Consider the following 14,327-nt stretch of genomic DNA (forward strand, 5'->3'; position numbering starts at 1 on the left):
GGCCGGAGATTCCCGAACTCCCCCGATCTCTTCCCGGCCTCCCTCGGACGCCCGGAGCGGAGGCGGCGGAGATTGCCGAGGGGCGCTGGCCCCGCCCCCACCCCGCCTCCACCGCCCCCGCCCCGCCACAGCCTCCCGCGCGGGCTGGAGTCCCAGATCCCGGTCCCTCCCTCCTCCTTTCTCTCCGCCCGCCTTCCCGGGGCTGCCACAGTGGCGGGTCGGAGGCTCCCGGCCAGTCAGCTCGTTCCGGCCCCGAGCCCCTCCTCCCCCCCAAACAAACAGCCCTCCCCACGCCTCGGGAGCCCGGACCGCCCCCTTCCTCCCTCGGCCCGGCGTGTGGCGAGGGACAGTGTGAAGGAGCGAGCGCGGGCCGCCGGGCGAGCTCCGTGAGTGCGAGAGGCGGGGCGCGCGGCGGGCCGGGTCGGGGTCGCGTGTGCGCCTGGGGGCGCGTGCGAGTGCCCGTCGCGACCCGCCGGCCGCCGCGAGCGAGCCGCCGGCGAGCGACGAGCGTCCACAGGCAGCCGCCGAGGGGCGCCGGACCCGCGCGCGCGCACGCACGCACGCACGCGGGGGCGGGGGCAGGCGCGCGCCCGCCTGTCGCGACAGTCGGGGCCGAGGCCCAGGGGGAGGTGGCCTGTCGCGGGTCGCCCGGCTCCCGGAGGCGAGGGGGGCGCGGGCGGATGGCGGAAGGCGCCCAGCCGCAGCAGCCGCCTCAGCTCGGGCCCGGCGCCGCTGCCCGGGGGATGAAGCGGGAGTCGGAGCTGGAGCTGCCGGTGCCCGGAGGGGGAGGAGACGGAGCCGAGCCCGGCCTGAGCAAGCGGCCGCGCACCGAGGAGGCGGCGGCCGACGGCGGCGGCGGGATGCAGGTGACCGCGCGGGACGGCGCCCCGTTACGGCGGGGGTGCGGCGCGGGGGCCGTGAGGGCGGCGGGGGCCGGGAGCGGGAGGGTCTCCGGGGGTCCTGGCTTCGAGGTGGGAGGGGGCCGGTCGGGGCCTGGTTGGGAAGGTGGGGCGGGCTCCCCCGTCTTGGAGGCGAAGGGTGCAGGAGGAGCCCCGCGTGCCCAAGAGGGTCCTGATTCCTGAGGGGGCGGGGGGCCCGACGCGTGAATAGGTTTTGGGGGGGAAATCGAACATGGTTGAGGTGGATTCCATTTCTTCAGACCCTTCCTTAGTTCCTTGGCGTGGAGTGGAAGCCGGGTGATCCTGGGTTGCCCAGAGAGCCGCTGCACTGAGTCGAGGACGGGGCGGGGTGGGGGTGGGGGGACAGTGGTGGGAAACCTCCCAAGAAGGAGTACCTTTTTGGCAGCCCTTAGACACGCGGGGATGGGGAAGGGGAGCGGCATTATAAAGGAGGGGAGTGAAAAGCGAGAAAACTCCTCGAGAGCCTAAAGGGGATGTGGCTTAGCTTGTGGGTTCAATCAGTTACACAAGGACTGTGAGAAGTACCAGGAGTTCGGTAGTGGTGTGGGGACACTGTGGTGCTCGGTCTCATTAACTTTGTGGAGCATGCTAATGAGTTTGGAGAGAGACACGGGACATGCCCCTCCTTACTTTGCCAGTTGCTTCTTACATGGCCGAGGATACCAACCGGCTCTGTAATGTCCTGGGGTATAAAAGGAAATTTGTAGGGCTGTTGGGAGACTGGATTCTGAGTTGTGGACTCAAGGATAAACTGGCTGATTTGGGTAGGGAATGGGAAAGGTAGTGATGATATCAATTGGCTCTGTAGTTTGAAGAAGAGCTGAAACCTTTTGGACCTTTTAGGATTTGGCCTCTGTTCACAAAATAGTTGCTGTGAAATGGTGGAGCTCACCTACCAGCAATTGTTTAGAGACCTGCCTAATTCTCTTAGAATCATAGAATGTTAGAGATAGAAGGGACCAGAGACATCATCTTTTCCAGGGGTTCTTCACCTGGATAGACTTGGAAGATTCTTATGTTGAATAGTTTACATGCACTTTTTGGTGGTGGTGGGGGAAGTCAGTAGTTTTCGTCTTTCGTGGGTTTTTTGGTTTTGGGGGGTTTTTTTTGGGAGGGGAGTCAAGTCTCAAAATGTTTTAACCACCACATTTTATAGATGGGGACTCAAAAGTCCAGAGAAGACTAGTGACTTGCCTAAGGCCACCCGGTTAGCTGGTAGCGAAACTAACACTAGAAGCGTAGTCTTCTAATTCCTATTCCTGTGCTCTCTCCATTACACCACTCTTGGAAATCCCTGCAGTGCTAAAAGACTTCCTGTGCTCTGCTCCCAGCTTTTCAAGGCTCTGCCTGACTTCCTGTGTTAGAGACCGAGCTGTATTTAAGCGTGGCATGTTTGCTGTGTGCTTATGGGTCTCCTTTGCAGAGGCCACTCAGTTACTTGTGTTGGTTTGGGTAAAGTGACCCTCTTGCTGTTTATTTTTGAATTCTTTTGTTTTGTTTGCCTGCTTTTGTTCTCCATCAGAACTCTTGTCAGGCAGAGGGATCGTGAGAACTAAAAGCTCAGGGCCATGGAAAAAATATTGAGGAACATGGGAGATTTCAGGTGAGGTGGGTTAACATTGGCTGATCAGAAGAGATGACTGGATGTGGGTGCTGGTGAGCACTGTCTGCTTGGTGTGTGTATAAATCTGTATATGTCCGTATTCATTCATTGTTCCTGTCAATCACAGTTAACAAACACCCCCCTCCCTTTCCTCTCCTTTCCTCCTGGGGCCCATTATTTGCTGGTTGCCTTCAAATTGGCTAAGGATAGTATTTGGAAATGCAGCAGTGTATAGGGACTTTGGAGTATGCAGAGGAAGGAGTGGATTAGGCCCTTTGGGTACAAATGGGCAACTTAGAGCTATCCCATAGAGAATCTTTTTCTCACTCTGTGTATTTGTGGATCTTTATTTATTTTTCAGGTCATGCATTCTCATTGCTGTAATTCTGACACACCATGTCACACAGGTATTCAAGTCATCATTGATCTAGCTCCCTGCCTTCAACTAGCTGTATGCTTTTGGGAAAATTCCTTCTTTGGGGGCCTCTGTTTCCTTAGTTGTAAAATAAAGGCTTTGTTTCTAAATCATCTTCTAAAAAATATAGCAGGTTCCCTGACCTTAAGGTGCTTGGTGTTTCCAGTCTGGGTGGAGAGACAAAAATGGGTGAAAAATTAAAAAAAGAGCATGCACATGTGAATGTGTGGTTTTGTGTGTGTGTGTAAGTTCCAGAGGAACAGGAGCAGAGATAACCACGGGGTGGATGCATGTCACAAGTCATTGCATAATTTAGAGCCAAAGTATAACGAGGATTTGTGCCAGTGGGTCCAGAAGAAGAGATGGTCATTCCTGCTGAAATGGTCAAGGAAGGCTTTATGCGAAGGTTGAAATTTGAGGTATAATCTGAGTAAAGGAGAAGTAATGTTCCTGAAGAGATAAAATTTAACACTCGGTGACCCACACCTCTAGTTCTTTGCTATATCATTCTGATAATAATGGTAGCATATTTAATATTCATTTAACTAATATTTATCAAGCAGCTGCTATGTTTTAGAGTGTAGGAGACATGGCGGTAAACAAAACAAAGACTCTGCTCTCATGTAACTGATAATCTCGTGGAAAGGGACAGTAAAGAAATCAACAGCTGTTATTAGGGGGTGGTAAGTGCCAAGAAGAAAAATAAAGCAGGGAGAGGGATGGAGAGTGAAGAAGATGATCAGGAAGGGCCTCTGATGGGTGACCTTAGAGTGAAGTGAAGGGAGGGAATGGACTCTTCAGATATGTGAGGGAAAGGGGTTCAGGTTGAGGAACTGTGGGTGCAGAGGCACTGAGAAAGAAGTGCACTTGATGTGTTTGAGAACAAGAGGCCAGTGGAGCCGGAGTGGAAGGAGCAGGGGAGGGGCAGTCTTAGATGATCGTGGCTGTGCGAAATGCTTATAAGGCCCTATGCAAATAGGCACTTAAAAAATCTAGAGTAGCCAACCTTTTTAGTATATGGGTTGGTCTTAAAGCACATTTTTTTTTTGTTTTGTTTTTTTGCTTTTCTTATAGCCTTAACACAAATGGAGTTTTCCTGAGGTCATAGCTCCTTCCAGGAAGCCTTCCCTGACAACTTAGTTCACACCAGTCAGACTCTCCTCTGGCCTACTCTTCTGTTGATGCTTAATTATGCATTATCTTGTGTTGTTCCTTGTTTTATTCTTGTTTGCCGAGTGAGACTGTAAGCTTCTAGAAGACAGGAACTATATATTCTTTGTTCTAGCCTTTGTAATACCTAATAGTTTTGGGTACATAGTAAGTGCTCAATGCCTGTGAAGTTGAAATTTACTTTTTACAAATGATTGAAGTAGAAAAAAATCATGAAATTCAGGGGTGAGAGTTTGTTTATGAAATTCCTCACTCTTCTGAGTGTCAAAGGATTAACCTTTTTTACAGAAAGAAGTCCTTTACTGGGAGTTAATTTCCCAAGGCTGTTTACTAAATGGAACTACAACTCGAAGCTGTAGATTCCAAAGCTGAACGCTGTTGAGTTACAGCCAGGAAGCTTTTGGAGTAAATCATTACTTCCCAAAGTGGGGCACAGAGGACATGAGAGAGTCTGTGGTGCTTATGTTATAATCCTTCGGCTAAGAAGGAACCATGGGGGAGAGAGAGGAAGGATTGGGCCTTTCAAGGGCAGTATCCAGATGCTTTATGTGGACAGAAGAGGAGTTAGCACAGCCCTGGAAACAGTATAGAAATAGAGAACCCTAATCAGGGTTGGAGGGAAGAGACAAAGTCAACCTGAAATATGGTTTGAAAAACGTAGTTAGTTGTTAAAGAGGGTGCTGGGAACACTGTACTCTAATCTGGGGGAAAGTTAAATTAGTTACATGTATAGGTATGGGAGGTTCATTTCACTGTAAGCAAGTCTGATATGTGTGAAACTTGGGCTTTATAAGACATACTGGGGAGTGAATTCTTTCGGTCAGCTCTTCTAGTGAATATAAACAATTCGATGATCAAAAATTCAGTTTTTGTGTGACTTTCTAGGAACTTAGCTGCTGTATAAATAAGGCAGGGTGCACCTTAATTATTGCTTATAGCTTTCAGCAAAATTCTTTATGGCAGTGAAATGTTGGTATGTGATTATTATATGGCCAACTAACTGCTTCTGTCCATCGAGTCATAAATCCGGTTTAGTTAAGTGGGTTCAGCAGTTGTTATTCTGGTAGTAGGAAAGCTTTCTTCCTGGTCTTAGGGCAGAGCTTCCAGGTAGCCTGTGATTTCTATGTGTATGCTCCATTTCTTGTAATAGTTTATCGTCCCATTTGCTCGTTTCTGGGTTTTTTTCCTAGGTGGATATCTCTTTGGATTCTCATTTAGATGTTTGGTGCTGATGCGAACATGGCGCTACCATTTGAGTAGAGCTAGAAAAATAACGTGCTTTCCTTCCAAGTAATTTCATGAACGATGTCTCACAAAAATTATTGAATTTTTCATTTCTACTTAGTCTCCTCGAGCACCATAACAAAATACCAAAGACTGGGTGGCTTAAACAACAGAAATTTATTTCTCACAATTCTGGAGGCTAGAAGTCCAAGATCAAGGTGCCGGCAGATTTGGTGTCTGCTGAGGGGTTCTCTTCCTGGCTTCTCACTGTGTTCACATGGCCTTTTCTGGGCGTTTGCTCCTGGACAGAGAGAGATCCCTCTCTTCCTCTTTTTAGAAGGGTACTAATCCCATCATGGGGGTCCCACCCTTAAGACCTATAGTAAACCTCGCCACCTCCCAAAGGCCTCCCCCATCACCCTGTGGGCTAGGGCTTCAACATATTAATTTTGTGGAGACAGACATTCAGCCTGTAATACTATCAGAGCTGTAAGTATTGTAGATGGAGAAACTGAGGCACAGTCACCTTAAAAATTACTGATTTTTTTCAAGACTCACAGGGAGATCCTGTGAATGTAACACCCAGAATGTCTTTGAGAGGAAGGACAGATCTGAATTCAAAGTAGGACTGTTCTTTAGGGTGACTCACGAGACTAGCCTGAGTTGAATTTGTCTCCCAACTCCCTCTCCCATTTTCTAGCCACCTTGTCATGTTTTTCTCTCTCGCACTGACACGTGAACATAACAGAAGCTAACTAGAGATTTAACTTTCATTTTGGTATAAAACAGACTGGTGCAGACAGGCCTCAAGATTACAGGATTGGGGAGAAAGACTCACTCCTCTACTTCGTGTAAACAAGAATGTTGCCAGCGCAGCTCCAGTTTGACATCTCTCAGGCCGTCAGTTTGACGCCAGGCTTTCATAATTTGTAGAAACAGTAAAGACAGTCATTTTAGTGAATGGCTTTGCTTGAATTTTTGTTGATATGCATTTGTAGAGCATAGTAAATGCCTGTATTCTGGTGCCTATGTGCCCTCCCTTCAGAGATGGAAAGGAAGAGCTCAGGGATGATGGGAAGGAAATGGCAGTAATTGGATGAGCAGACAGATGGAGCGAGGGACGGCGAGTGCACTTGGTGTTTTAGGTGGCCCCTAGGAGTATTGAGTTTCTTATTCTTCTCCCCTACAGCCCCAATACAGGCAGGCAGCTTACATGGCTAAGGTTTCATTATCTAATCCATCACAGATCAGCTTGAATAAACCCATTGGCTGGCGCTGATCTAGTTAGGAGGGTAGTGCAAAGCTGCTTGAGCCAGGATTGGGGCAAATCGGATCAGAACTGCCATGTGAATCCTGGACATATTTCTGTAATTTGGGTGGGTAAAGTCATTTGGGAAATCACTTATGAAAGAGAAAGAGAGAACGAGTGAGCAATCATGAGTTTTTTCAGATGTTGTCATAGGGACTCTGAGGGGAAAGTGTATGGAAGATTCAATATATTTCTCTGGAGTATAGCCAAGTTGCTTTGGTTATTTGAGTCTGAGTATTTTTGGGTCACCAATGCTCAGTGGTAATCTTTTTTAGTAGCTTTTGGAGATCCCAGTTGTGATCACTTAATTATGATTATTCTGAGTGAACCCTTGATCTGAGACTGTACGTTATGGGTTCCCTCTTAGTTTTTAAAGGGGGAGATGTTGTTATTACTATTATTACAACCAACCTTAATGTATATCATTATGTTTGATGTCCATGTATACTTGAAGTATGGGGTAGTGAAAGAAACACTATTTAGAGTTTCTCATTTTGGGTTTGACTCCTGGCTCTTCCACTTAGCAGATGAATGACCTTTGGTAGGATGTCTAACATCTGAGCTCCTGATTACACATCTGTGAACTGGGAGAATTAATACATACTCTAATGAGCTGCCATAATGAGTAACTGAGATGATTTAAAGTGTCTATCATGGAGCCCAGCAGTAACTGTTTATTCCTTGCCTCCCTTATAACCTGCTGTACAGCACTCCGTGAGCTCCTGCTTACTGCTTGCTCAGCATGGAGTGGTTAATGCGTTTCCGATTGATTAAGTGTCAGAGTTGGGGACTACTAGAGATGAACAGTGTGTTGAACTGAATTTGCTCGTCATCTGGGTGGAGGAGGTGAATAGGCTTTCTAGTTGGAGGAGAAGGAGGAAGAGGAGATGTTTGCTTCTTTGCCAAGTACTAAAAGAGCTAGTGAGTTACCACAATGCCTGCATTGAGCATGTGGACTTTTCGTGGAACCTGTGGGATCTCCACTGGGAATGTGTGTGACGGATGCCCTGCTGTTCGGGTGGTACCTGGGATGCAAGAGTGGTGAAAATGTCGGTTGTGTTTCAAATGTTACAAGGTTTGCTAGTTAAATATATTACATCAAATAGATGGCACTTTTTGCTCTTGTTCTGGTTTGTGGAAATGGAGTTGGGATGCCTTTGTCTCTTGTGGTCTCTCTCTAGTCTCTCCAAACCTATGTGCAGACAACTAAGAGTCACCCACCTGAAAGAGCTTAATTTTTAAAAACACTTGATAGTTTGGCTTTGACTTCCAGATATAGTCCATTCGTTCGCTTGGCCTCCTTCTGGCCTGACTTAGGCCTGTCTTTGTAGTCTCATTGAATTTTCTACAGTCCACCTCTGAGTCCGTGGTATGGGGCTTCTAGTTTCCTGAGTATGCTGTGCCACTAGAGGTCATTCATACCTCTGTGCTTTTGTTTGTTTTTCTTCTGCTTGATATTCCTGCCTCAGCGTCTCTCTCTCTCTCTCTCTCTCTCTCTCATCCGTAAGGCTCAGTCTTCAAGAATCATTTGGGATACTGACTCTTTCTGGATACCTTTTGGGTCTGCTCCCATCCCTCCCACATCCTGCCGATTTGTAAAACACGATGTCCATAGCTCTGTTTTAGCACATTTTGCTTTACCATTTGTTCAGATGTCTGCTCCTCCACCCCTACCCAGACTGTGTGATCAAAGGATCCTTTGGGATCTCTAGGATTTAGCACTGTGCCTGTGCCCCAGTAGTCAAGAAACTATCATTCTTGTTGAATTGAACTTTGTCTATCTGCTCCTCAGTAGGGCCTGCAGATGGCTTTAATTGTTTCTCCAGATTTTCCCTGGGGGGTCTGGCCCTTGGTCTGCTTTCCAGCTCATGTGAAGACTGGGTGTTGTGGGATTTGTGAATGGTACCTGATCTTTCCATTGATACCAGGGTTAAAGGTGAGAAAGAGGTCTTTGAAAACAGAAGCGGGGGTGGAATTTAACTGTTGAATGTGTTGGGTGGACATGGCAACCTAATGTTTAGTTTCCTGTGCTCAGATATTAATTGAGTGCACGTGTGTATGTGTAAAAAGCGCCTTTGTGATGGTGTGGTTAAGGAAAAGAGAGGAACCACACAAGTAAGGGGCAATTAGAGCTAACCTGTTCCAGTTCATTGGAGCAGTCTGTTGATCTGCCTTTTACAGTGCTGCTGAGAGATTCTGGAGTGTTGCAGTTCGGAGATATTACCACCATTTGGGACTAAGGCCATTTGATCAATGGTGGACCTTAACCTTTCCTTTCTCAACCAATGAATTTCATAAGCTATTATAGCTTCTTTTGTGGATACAGGAAAAATACCAACTGAGACTCCTCACAAAATGCATGCTGCTTTCCAGATCACTCGTTGGATGTGCTTGAAAATGAGGAAGCTTAATAGCGTTCTTTTAAACCACAACCTTGGAAATAGAGTCACAGATGTATTTTACAAGAATCATCTCCCCCTGTCCCTTGTTCTCCCCGCCTCCTTCCCTCTCAGCTTCTGATTTGTGCTCCTATATAATCCTCGCCTATTCTCTAACCTCAGGACTTCCCTTACTAGTTCAGTTGGGGCCCCTTTACAGGTAACCAAGTATACTTTGTAATGCCTTTGGCTTTTTGGATTCTGAACGAATAAAGCAGGTTCAAAGAAGGGAATGAGAGAGCGAGCAACCAGTAATATCACTTCCTTCTGACGTGTCCTGCACATACGTGGCATCTAGAAATTTCAGCTGAGGACTTAAGGCACGGGACACATGATAAATACCGCTTATGAAGTAGATGACAATTTTGAATTGCTAAATGATAATGGTTGAGTAACTGCTTAGAGACCCATTTTCCCAAGGGTGGAAACAGCCTTTGAAGTTTAGATTTTCCATAATGCTTGGGTGTGTTCAACCATAATACTTGGGTTTTTTAGGAATCTAAGTCCTCAGATAATACCTTGGTATGTGGGATTTTTCCCATGTGAAGGCTGATTCCTTGGTTTCTCCTTTGCTGAGGAAAAGAGATTTTTGCTCTGAGCATTGGATATTTTATTCCAGGCATGTGGTTTCTGAGGAGGCACACTGTTTATTTTTCTTTTTGGCTGAATCGATTTTGTTGGATCCTAATCGTAAATATCACAGCAAGGCATGATTTATCATGCAGGATGGGCAGGGTTGCCGTGGGACTCTCTTAGCGATGGGGTTTTGTGTGGGCGGGGGCAGAAACTGTCCTAGTGGAAGTAGAAGAAGCGCAGACCTGGTCTGGGGGCACTCTGGGGTTTCAGTGTGGGCTCCAGCTACTGCTTGAGTTGGAACACGTTTGGAACGGAGGCTTATGGGAAGTTCTTCCATTTGCCTTATTTTGAGCAGCTTTTTCCTCTGCACGTTGGCCGCTGTTTGGAGGAGGGGGCGTTAATTGCTGTCCGCCCGAATGATTTCCAAAACAGACCTATATGAATTTCATTTAGGGACTTATTTCAGGGGTATGTGGTTTGTCCTGAGTCAGGAGGACTTTGGTTCCATTTTCCTGGAAGTTGGTGGGCTTCCATGAGGCTGCTCTATTTATCTTGGACTGTTAGGCAAGTAGAAAAGCAGCTGCATAGTTAGCCCTTGTTGCGTGGAGCTTAATTTCGTAGGTCATCCTCTCTTGGGGATTTTTATATAGTTACATTTACAGCCTCAGGTTTTCTTTTCCTTTTTTTTCCTTCTGCAGTTCAGTATGCCGCAAAAATTCTGAGGAGGGTGGGTCATAATTTTGGGTTAAAAAAAGTAAAATAATTTTGGGTAAAAAGCAGGAATTGTTTAGCTCTCTCTCCCCTCTTTTCTTAGCCCCCGATCCTTTGCAAAAGAGTCTGCAAATGAGGTCGCTTATCCTCTACTCAGACTGTCTTGTCCCCTAATGTGCTGAATATGTGGCTTTGACAGCTTTCACCTGCTGTTTCTTGGTTTCCAGGGGATGGGATAGTAAGACTGTGCGATTTCAAAGCGAGACCTGGCAGAATTGGAAGACGTTTTGTGGTGGCTCCCAGCGTCCACAAAGCTTCACTCATTGGTTTGCACCTCATACAGACTTGCAGGAACACTGTCCCTGTCAATAGCTGGCACAATGGGTTTGAGGACTTTGTTGGAACTTCAGGAAGTCTCCACAATGGCTGCCTCTCACAGTGGGAGCTTTGGCGAGGCTTACGGGGAGTTGGTAGGACGGTTTTGAAAGCACGCTTCTGGTCTTACGCTGCTGTGTGTCTCTGAGAAAGGCAGGGGCAGACTGGTGCGAAGAAGGGGGAGAGGTGCTGCGCAGCTGTCACTGATGTGGGGCCGTTTCCTATATGTCGGCCTGTGCTGCACGGTTTACTGTGTGTTCTGTGTGTTGTATTCCTACTTGAAGCCATAGTCGGACTCGTGACTTTGAGCAAGCTGTTTGGCTAATTTTGATATCATCCCGGACTTTGAAGTGATGCTGGTCATAGGTAAAAGGTCCGTGTGGGGGCTCAGAAGTTACTGTTTCTGTTGGCAGCCCCGTCCCCATCCCCAGCTGCTGCTCGTATGCATTATGGACACATTTTTTTGGTCCCTCTACTTGGTGTTACAGGTCTCTAGCTGCTTGTTGTGATTCCAAATAGATTTTTTTGCTGCAGCATTTTGGCTTTGATCTGGCTGTGTTTTACAGTGTTGGAGATCAATTGGTTAACTTTGGCATTTTGCGTACATGCAGCAGAAGTCTTTCAGAAAGGTGCTTATCACGGACCATTAGTGATTTTTGTCAGCTGTGTAAAAATGCTGTGATTAACAGATACCCGTGTATCTGTGTGTATGTGCAGTTTTCCTTTATGCTTACTTCGCATTTCTGTTTCTCTCTAGGAGTAGTTTGGAGTAAGTGTTATCCTTTGCTTTTTAATCCTGGGAAGCCTCTTTCAGGAAACCTTTGTGTTTGGTTTTCTTGGGCTTGTGTGGGGATCCTTTACCCTCACTGGATTTGAGCTTTGCCATGATTTGCTCTTTCAGTGTTAGTTTTAGGCAGATAGTAAAAACTTGTTTGGTTTAACAGCATCCCAGAGTTTGAAGAAACCTAAACAATTTTGTCAACCATACCTCAGTTTACAAAAAAGTATCAATTCTGATACAAGAGAAAAGCCTGACTGGCCCAGCATCCTGTTTTAGGCGAGGAAATTGTGTAATTCAGAGTGTCCCAAGCTGTTTTTCCATCGATTGCTCCTTGAGAAATGGATTGAATAGGTGTCATTCTGCTGAGAAAATAAAAATGAAATCACTTTGGAATAGAGTTAAACAAGATTTGAACTATCACATTTTACTTTTCATAAGCAGATGGAACTCTAAATTTATAAAAATGTATTTAGTGAAGTATCTGCTTCCCCAAGTGCTCTGTACTCCTTCACTAAACAACTAACCCCCATTGTTTGTTTCTTGTGTTATCCTCTCCTTTTCTTCCACACAGACACTAGAAAACTCTCTGCATGCCTTTGCACAGTACTTTCAATGACTATATCAGAAGTTTATTTTTGTTTTTAAAGATTTTTTTAAAAATTATTTTTATTTTTTATTTTTTTAAAGATTTTCTTTATTTTTAAGTAATCTGTGCACCCATCATGGGGCTGCTCGAACTCACAACCTTGAAATCAAGAGTCGCATGCCGCACTGACAGAGCCAGCCAGGCGCCCCAAGGTTAATTTTTTCTTTTTTTAATGTAACAAGGTCTACTAATGTTTTCAGGAATGGGTTCTGGTGTGTGTGTGTATGTGTGTGTGTGTGTGTGTGTGTATCCTGGTTAGAAAAGTTTTTCCCACTCCAAGATTATAAAAAAATAGAATGGGCTTCCAGACAGAGCTGAGTTGGAGCCCTAGCTTTTCCATGTCACAGTTGTATGATCTTGGCTAAGTTATTTAACCTTTTTTTTTTTTTTTTAAGATTTTATTTATTTATGTGACAGAGAGACAGCCAGTGAGAGAGGGAACACGGGCAGGGGGAGTGGGAGAGGAAGAAACAGGCTCCCAGCGGAGGAGCCTGATGTGGGGCTCGATCCCAGAACGCCAGGATTACGCCCTGAGCCGAAGGCAGATGCTTAACGACTGAGCTATCCAGGCGCCCCAGTTATTTAACCTTTCTAAGCCTCAGCTTCTTCCCTTGTAAAATATATAGTGTAAGAATTAAAAGAGATGATGTATATAATGTGCTTATTCAGGGCCTGATGCATATAGTAGGTGTTCAATATCTAATAGGCGTTTTTATCATGACTACCAAGCCTTATTTTCTTGTACCCCATTTTTTTTTTTAAGATTTACTTATTTTTTAGAGAGAAAGTGGGCGAGCATAGGGGGAAGGGATGGAGGGAGAAGGAGAGAGCGAATCTCAAGCAGACTCCCCACTGAGCATGGAGCTGGACATGGGGCTCGATCCCAGGACCCTGAGATTATGATTTGAGACGAAATCAAGAGTCAGATGCTTAACTGGCTGAGCCACCCAGGCACCCTTGACTTCTTTAAAGGCAGGAACAGTCTCTTAGTCTTTGTATCTTTGGCTTTTCCATAACGGTCAGAGAGATACTATAATAAGAACCCAATAAATGTTTGTTGAAAAAAAAAATAAATCAGTCTTTATAGGATCTATTTGTAAAAATCTCTTTAATAATTTTTGTTGCTTTTTCCTGTAATCATCATCTTTGCATTTGAAGCTTGGTGACTAAAATGGCACAAATGTACAATAATTAGATTTATATTATGTTTTATAGTTTATAAAATGCTTTGATACAGGTTCTTATTTATTCCCTACAACAACCCTGACAAATAGGTGATTCTTTTTCCTATTTTTCAGATGGTAAAGATATACTTCTTTAAGCCTCATGACTAGGAAGTGGCAAAACTGATGCTTCTACCAGATGTTGTGGCTTTTTATTCAGTGCCTTTACCTTTGGGCCTCGTGCCCCTCAGACCAAAGGGTATGGCTGAGAAAGAATGAATAGTGAACATGAACTCATTGTCTTCATGTGACATATATTTAATATTGAAAACATCTTGTCTACTACCTGACAGTTAATTTATATAGAAGTCAACACTGATTCCCAGTTTCTTCAGTAATTTGGATCTAGCCAGTGGGTTTTTTTTTCAATTTTTCTATTTATTTATGATGAATATTCCACATCCATGATCCTCTCCAGTCAGAAGTTCTTTGAAACGATGCTGTTGGCCTTGGCCAGTTGGAGGATGGAGTCATCTGACTCACCCATCCTGCGAATGGTCCCACAGATAGCCTAGGTTTAAACTGGCAGTTGAACCTGCCTGTGACCTTGTCAGCTTTGGCCACATTCATCTGGATGGATGTGTGGTCCTTGGTGCGAACGGTGTGCTTGCTGGCAGAGCATTTCTGAGGCATGGCACGGACAGGTCCGCGAACTTGCCGGCGTCAGTCTGCATGTCAAAGGCGCGCCTGCTGCTGCCACCACAAGCACAGGAAGTAGCCAGTGCTCTGAACTGGGATTTTGCTAAAATTTAGTGTGTACTTGTATGTGCCAGGCATTGTATTAGAGGCTTCATGTGTTCATCTCACTTTCCTGTAGTTCATATTTGGGGGAGTTTCAATAGGATAATTAGTTGCTGTATGTATGGTAATTTGTTATTGTTGTTTGCTTGTTTCTTGCCTCAGAGTTATCCCATCTCTAATTTTATTATTGATCAG

At 45.7% G+C, this 14,327-nt stretch overlaps 1 protein-coding gene and 1 pseudogene across 18 annotated transcripts in view; one reads left to right on the forward strand and one right to left on the reverse strand.

Moving 5' to 3' along the window:
- The first annotated feature begins 293 nt into the window (after nucleotides 1-293).
- The window catches only part of RBFOX2 (RNA binding fox-1 homolog 2), a 271,018-nt gene continuing 256,984 nt past the window's right edge, over nucleotides 294-14,327 (forward strand). For 4 of the 18 annotated variants that reach the window (XR_006776547.2, XR_006776548.2, XR_015727090.1 and 1 more), the window contains exon 1: nucleotides 306-866. Coding sequence is in view for 15 of the 18 variants with exons in the window: in XM_045780160.2 (XP_045636116.1) it covers nucleotides 681-866 (186 nt within the window). In the remaining 3 variants the exon portion in view is untranslated. Of the gene's footprint in view, nucleotides 867-14,327 lie in introns of all 18 variants that reach the window. The other 14 variants (XM_087868761.1, XM_087868757.1, XM_087868759.1 and 11 more) reach the window with 8 other exon arrangements.
- On the reverse strand, nucleotides 13,810-14,065 carry LOC123780942 (small ribosomal subunit protein eS21 pseudogene; annotated as a pseudogene).

This window comes from Ursus americanus, chromosome 17 (genome assembly GCF_024610735.1).
Source record: "Ursus americanus isolate L20-20 chromosome 17, mUrsAme1.1.p, whole genome shotgun sequence".
Lineage (NCBI taxonomy): Eukaryota > Metazoa > Chordata > Mammalia > Carnivora > Ursidae > Ursus > Ursus americanus.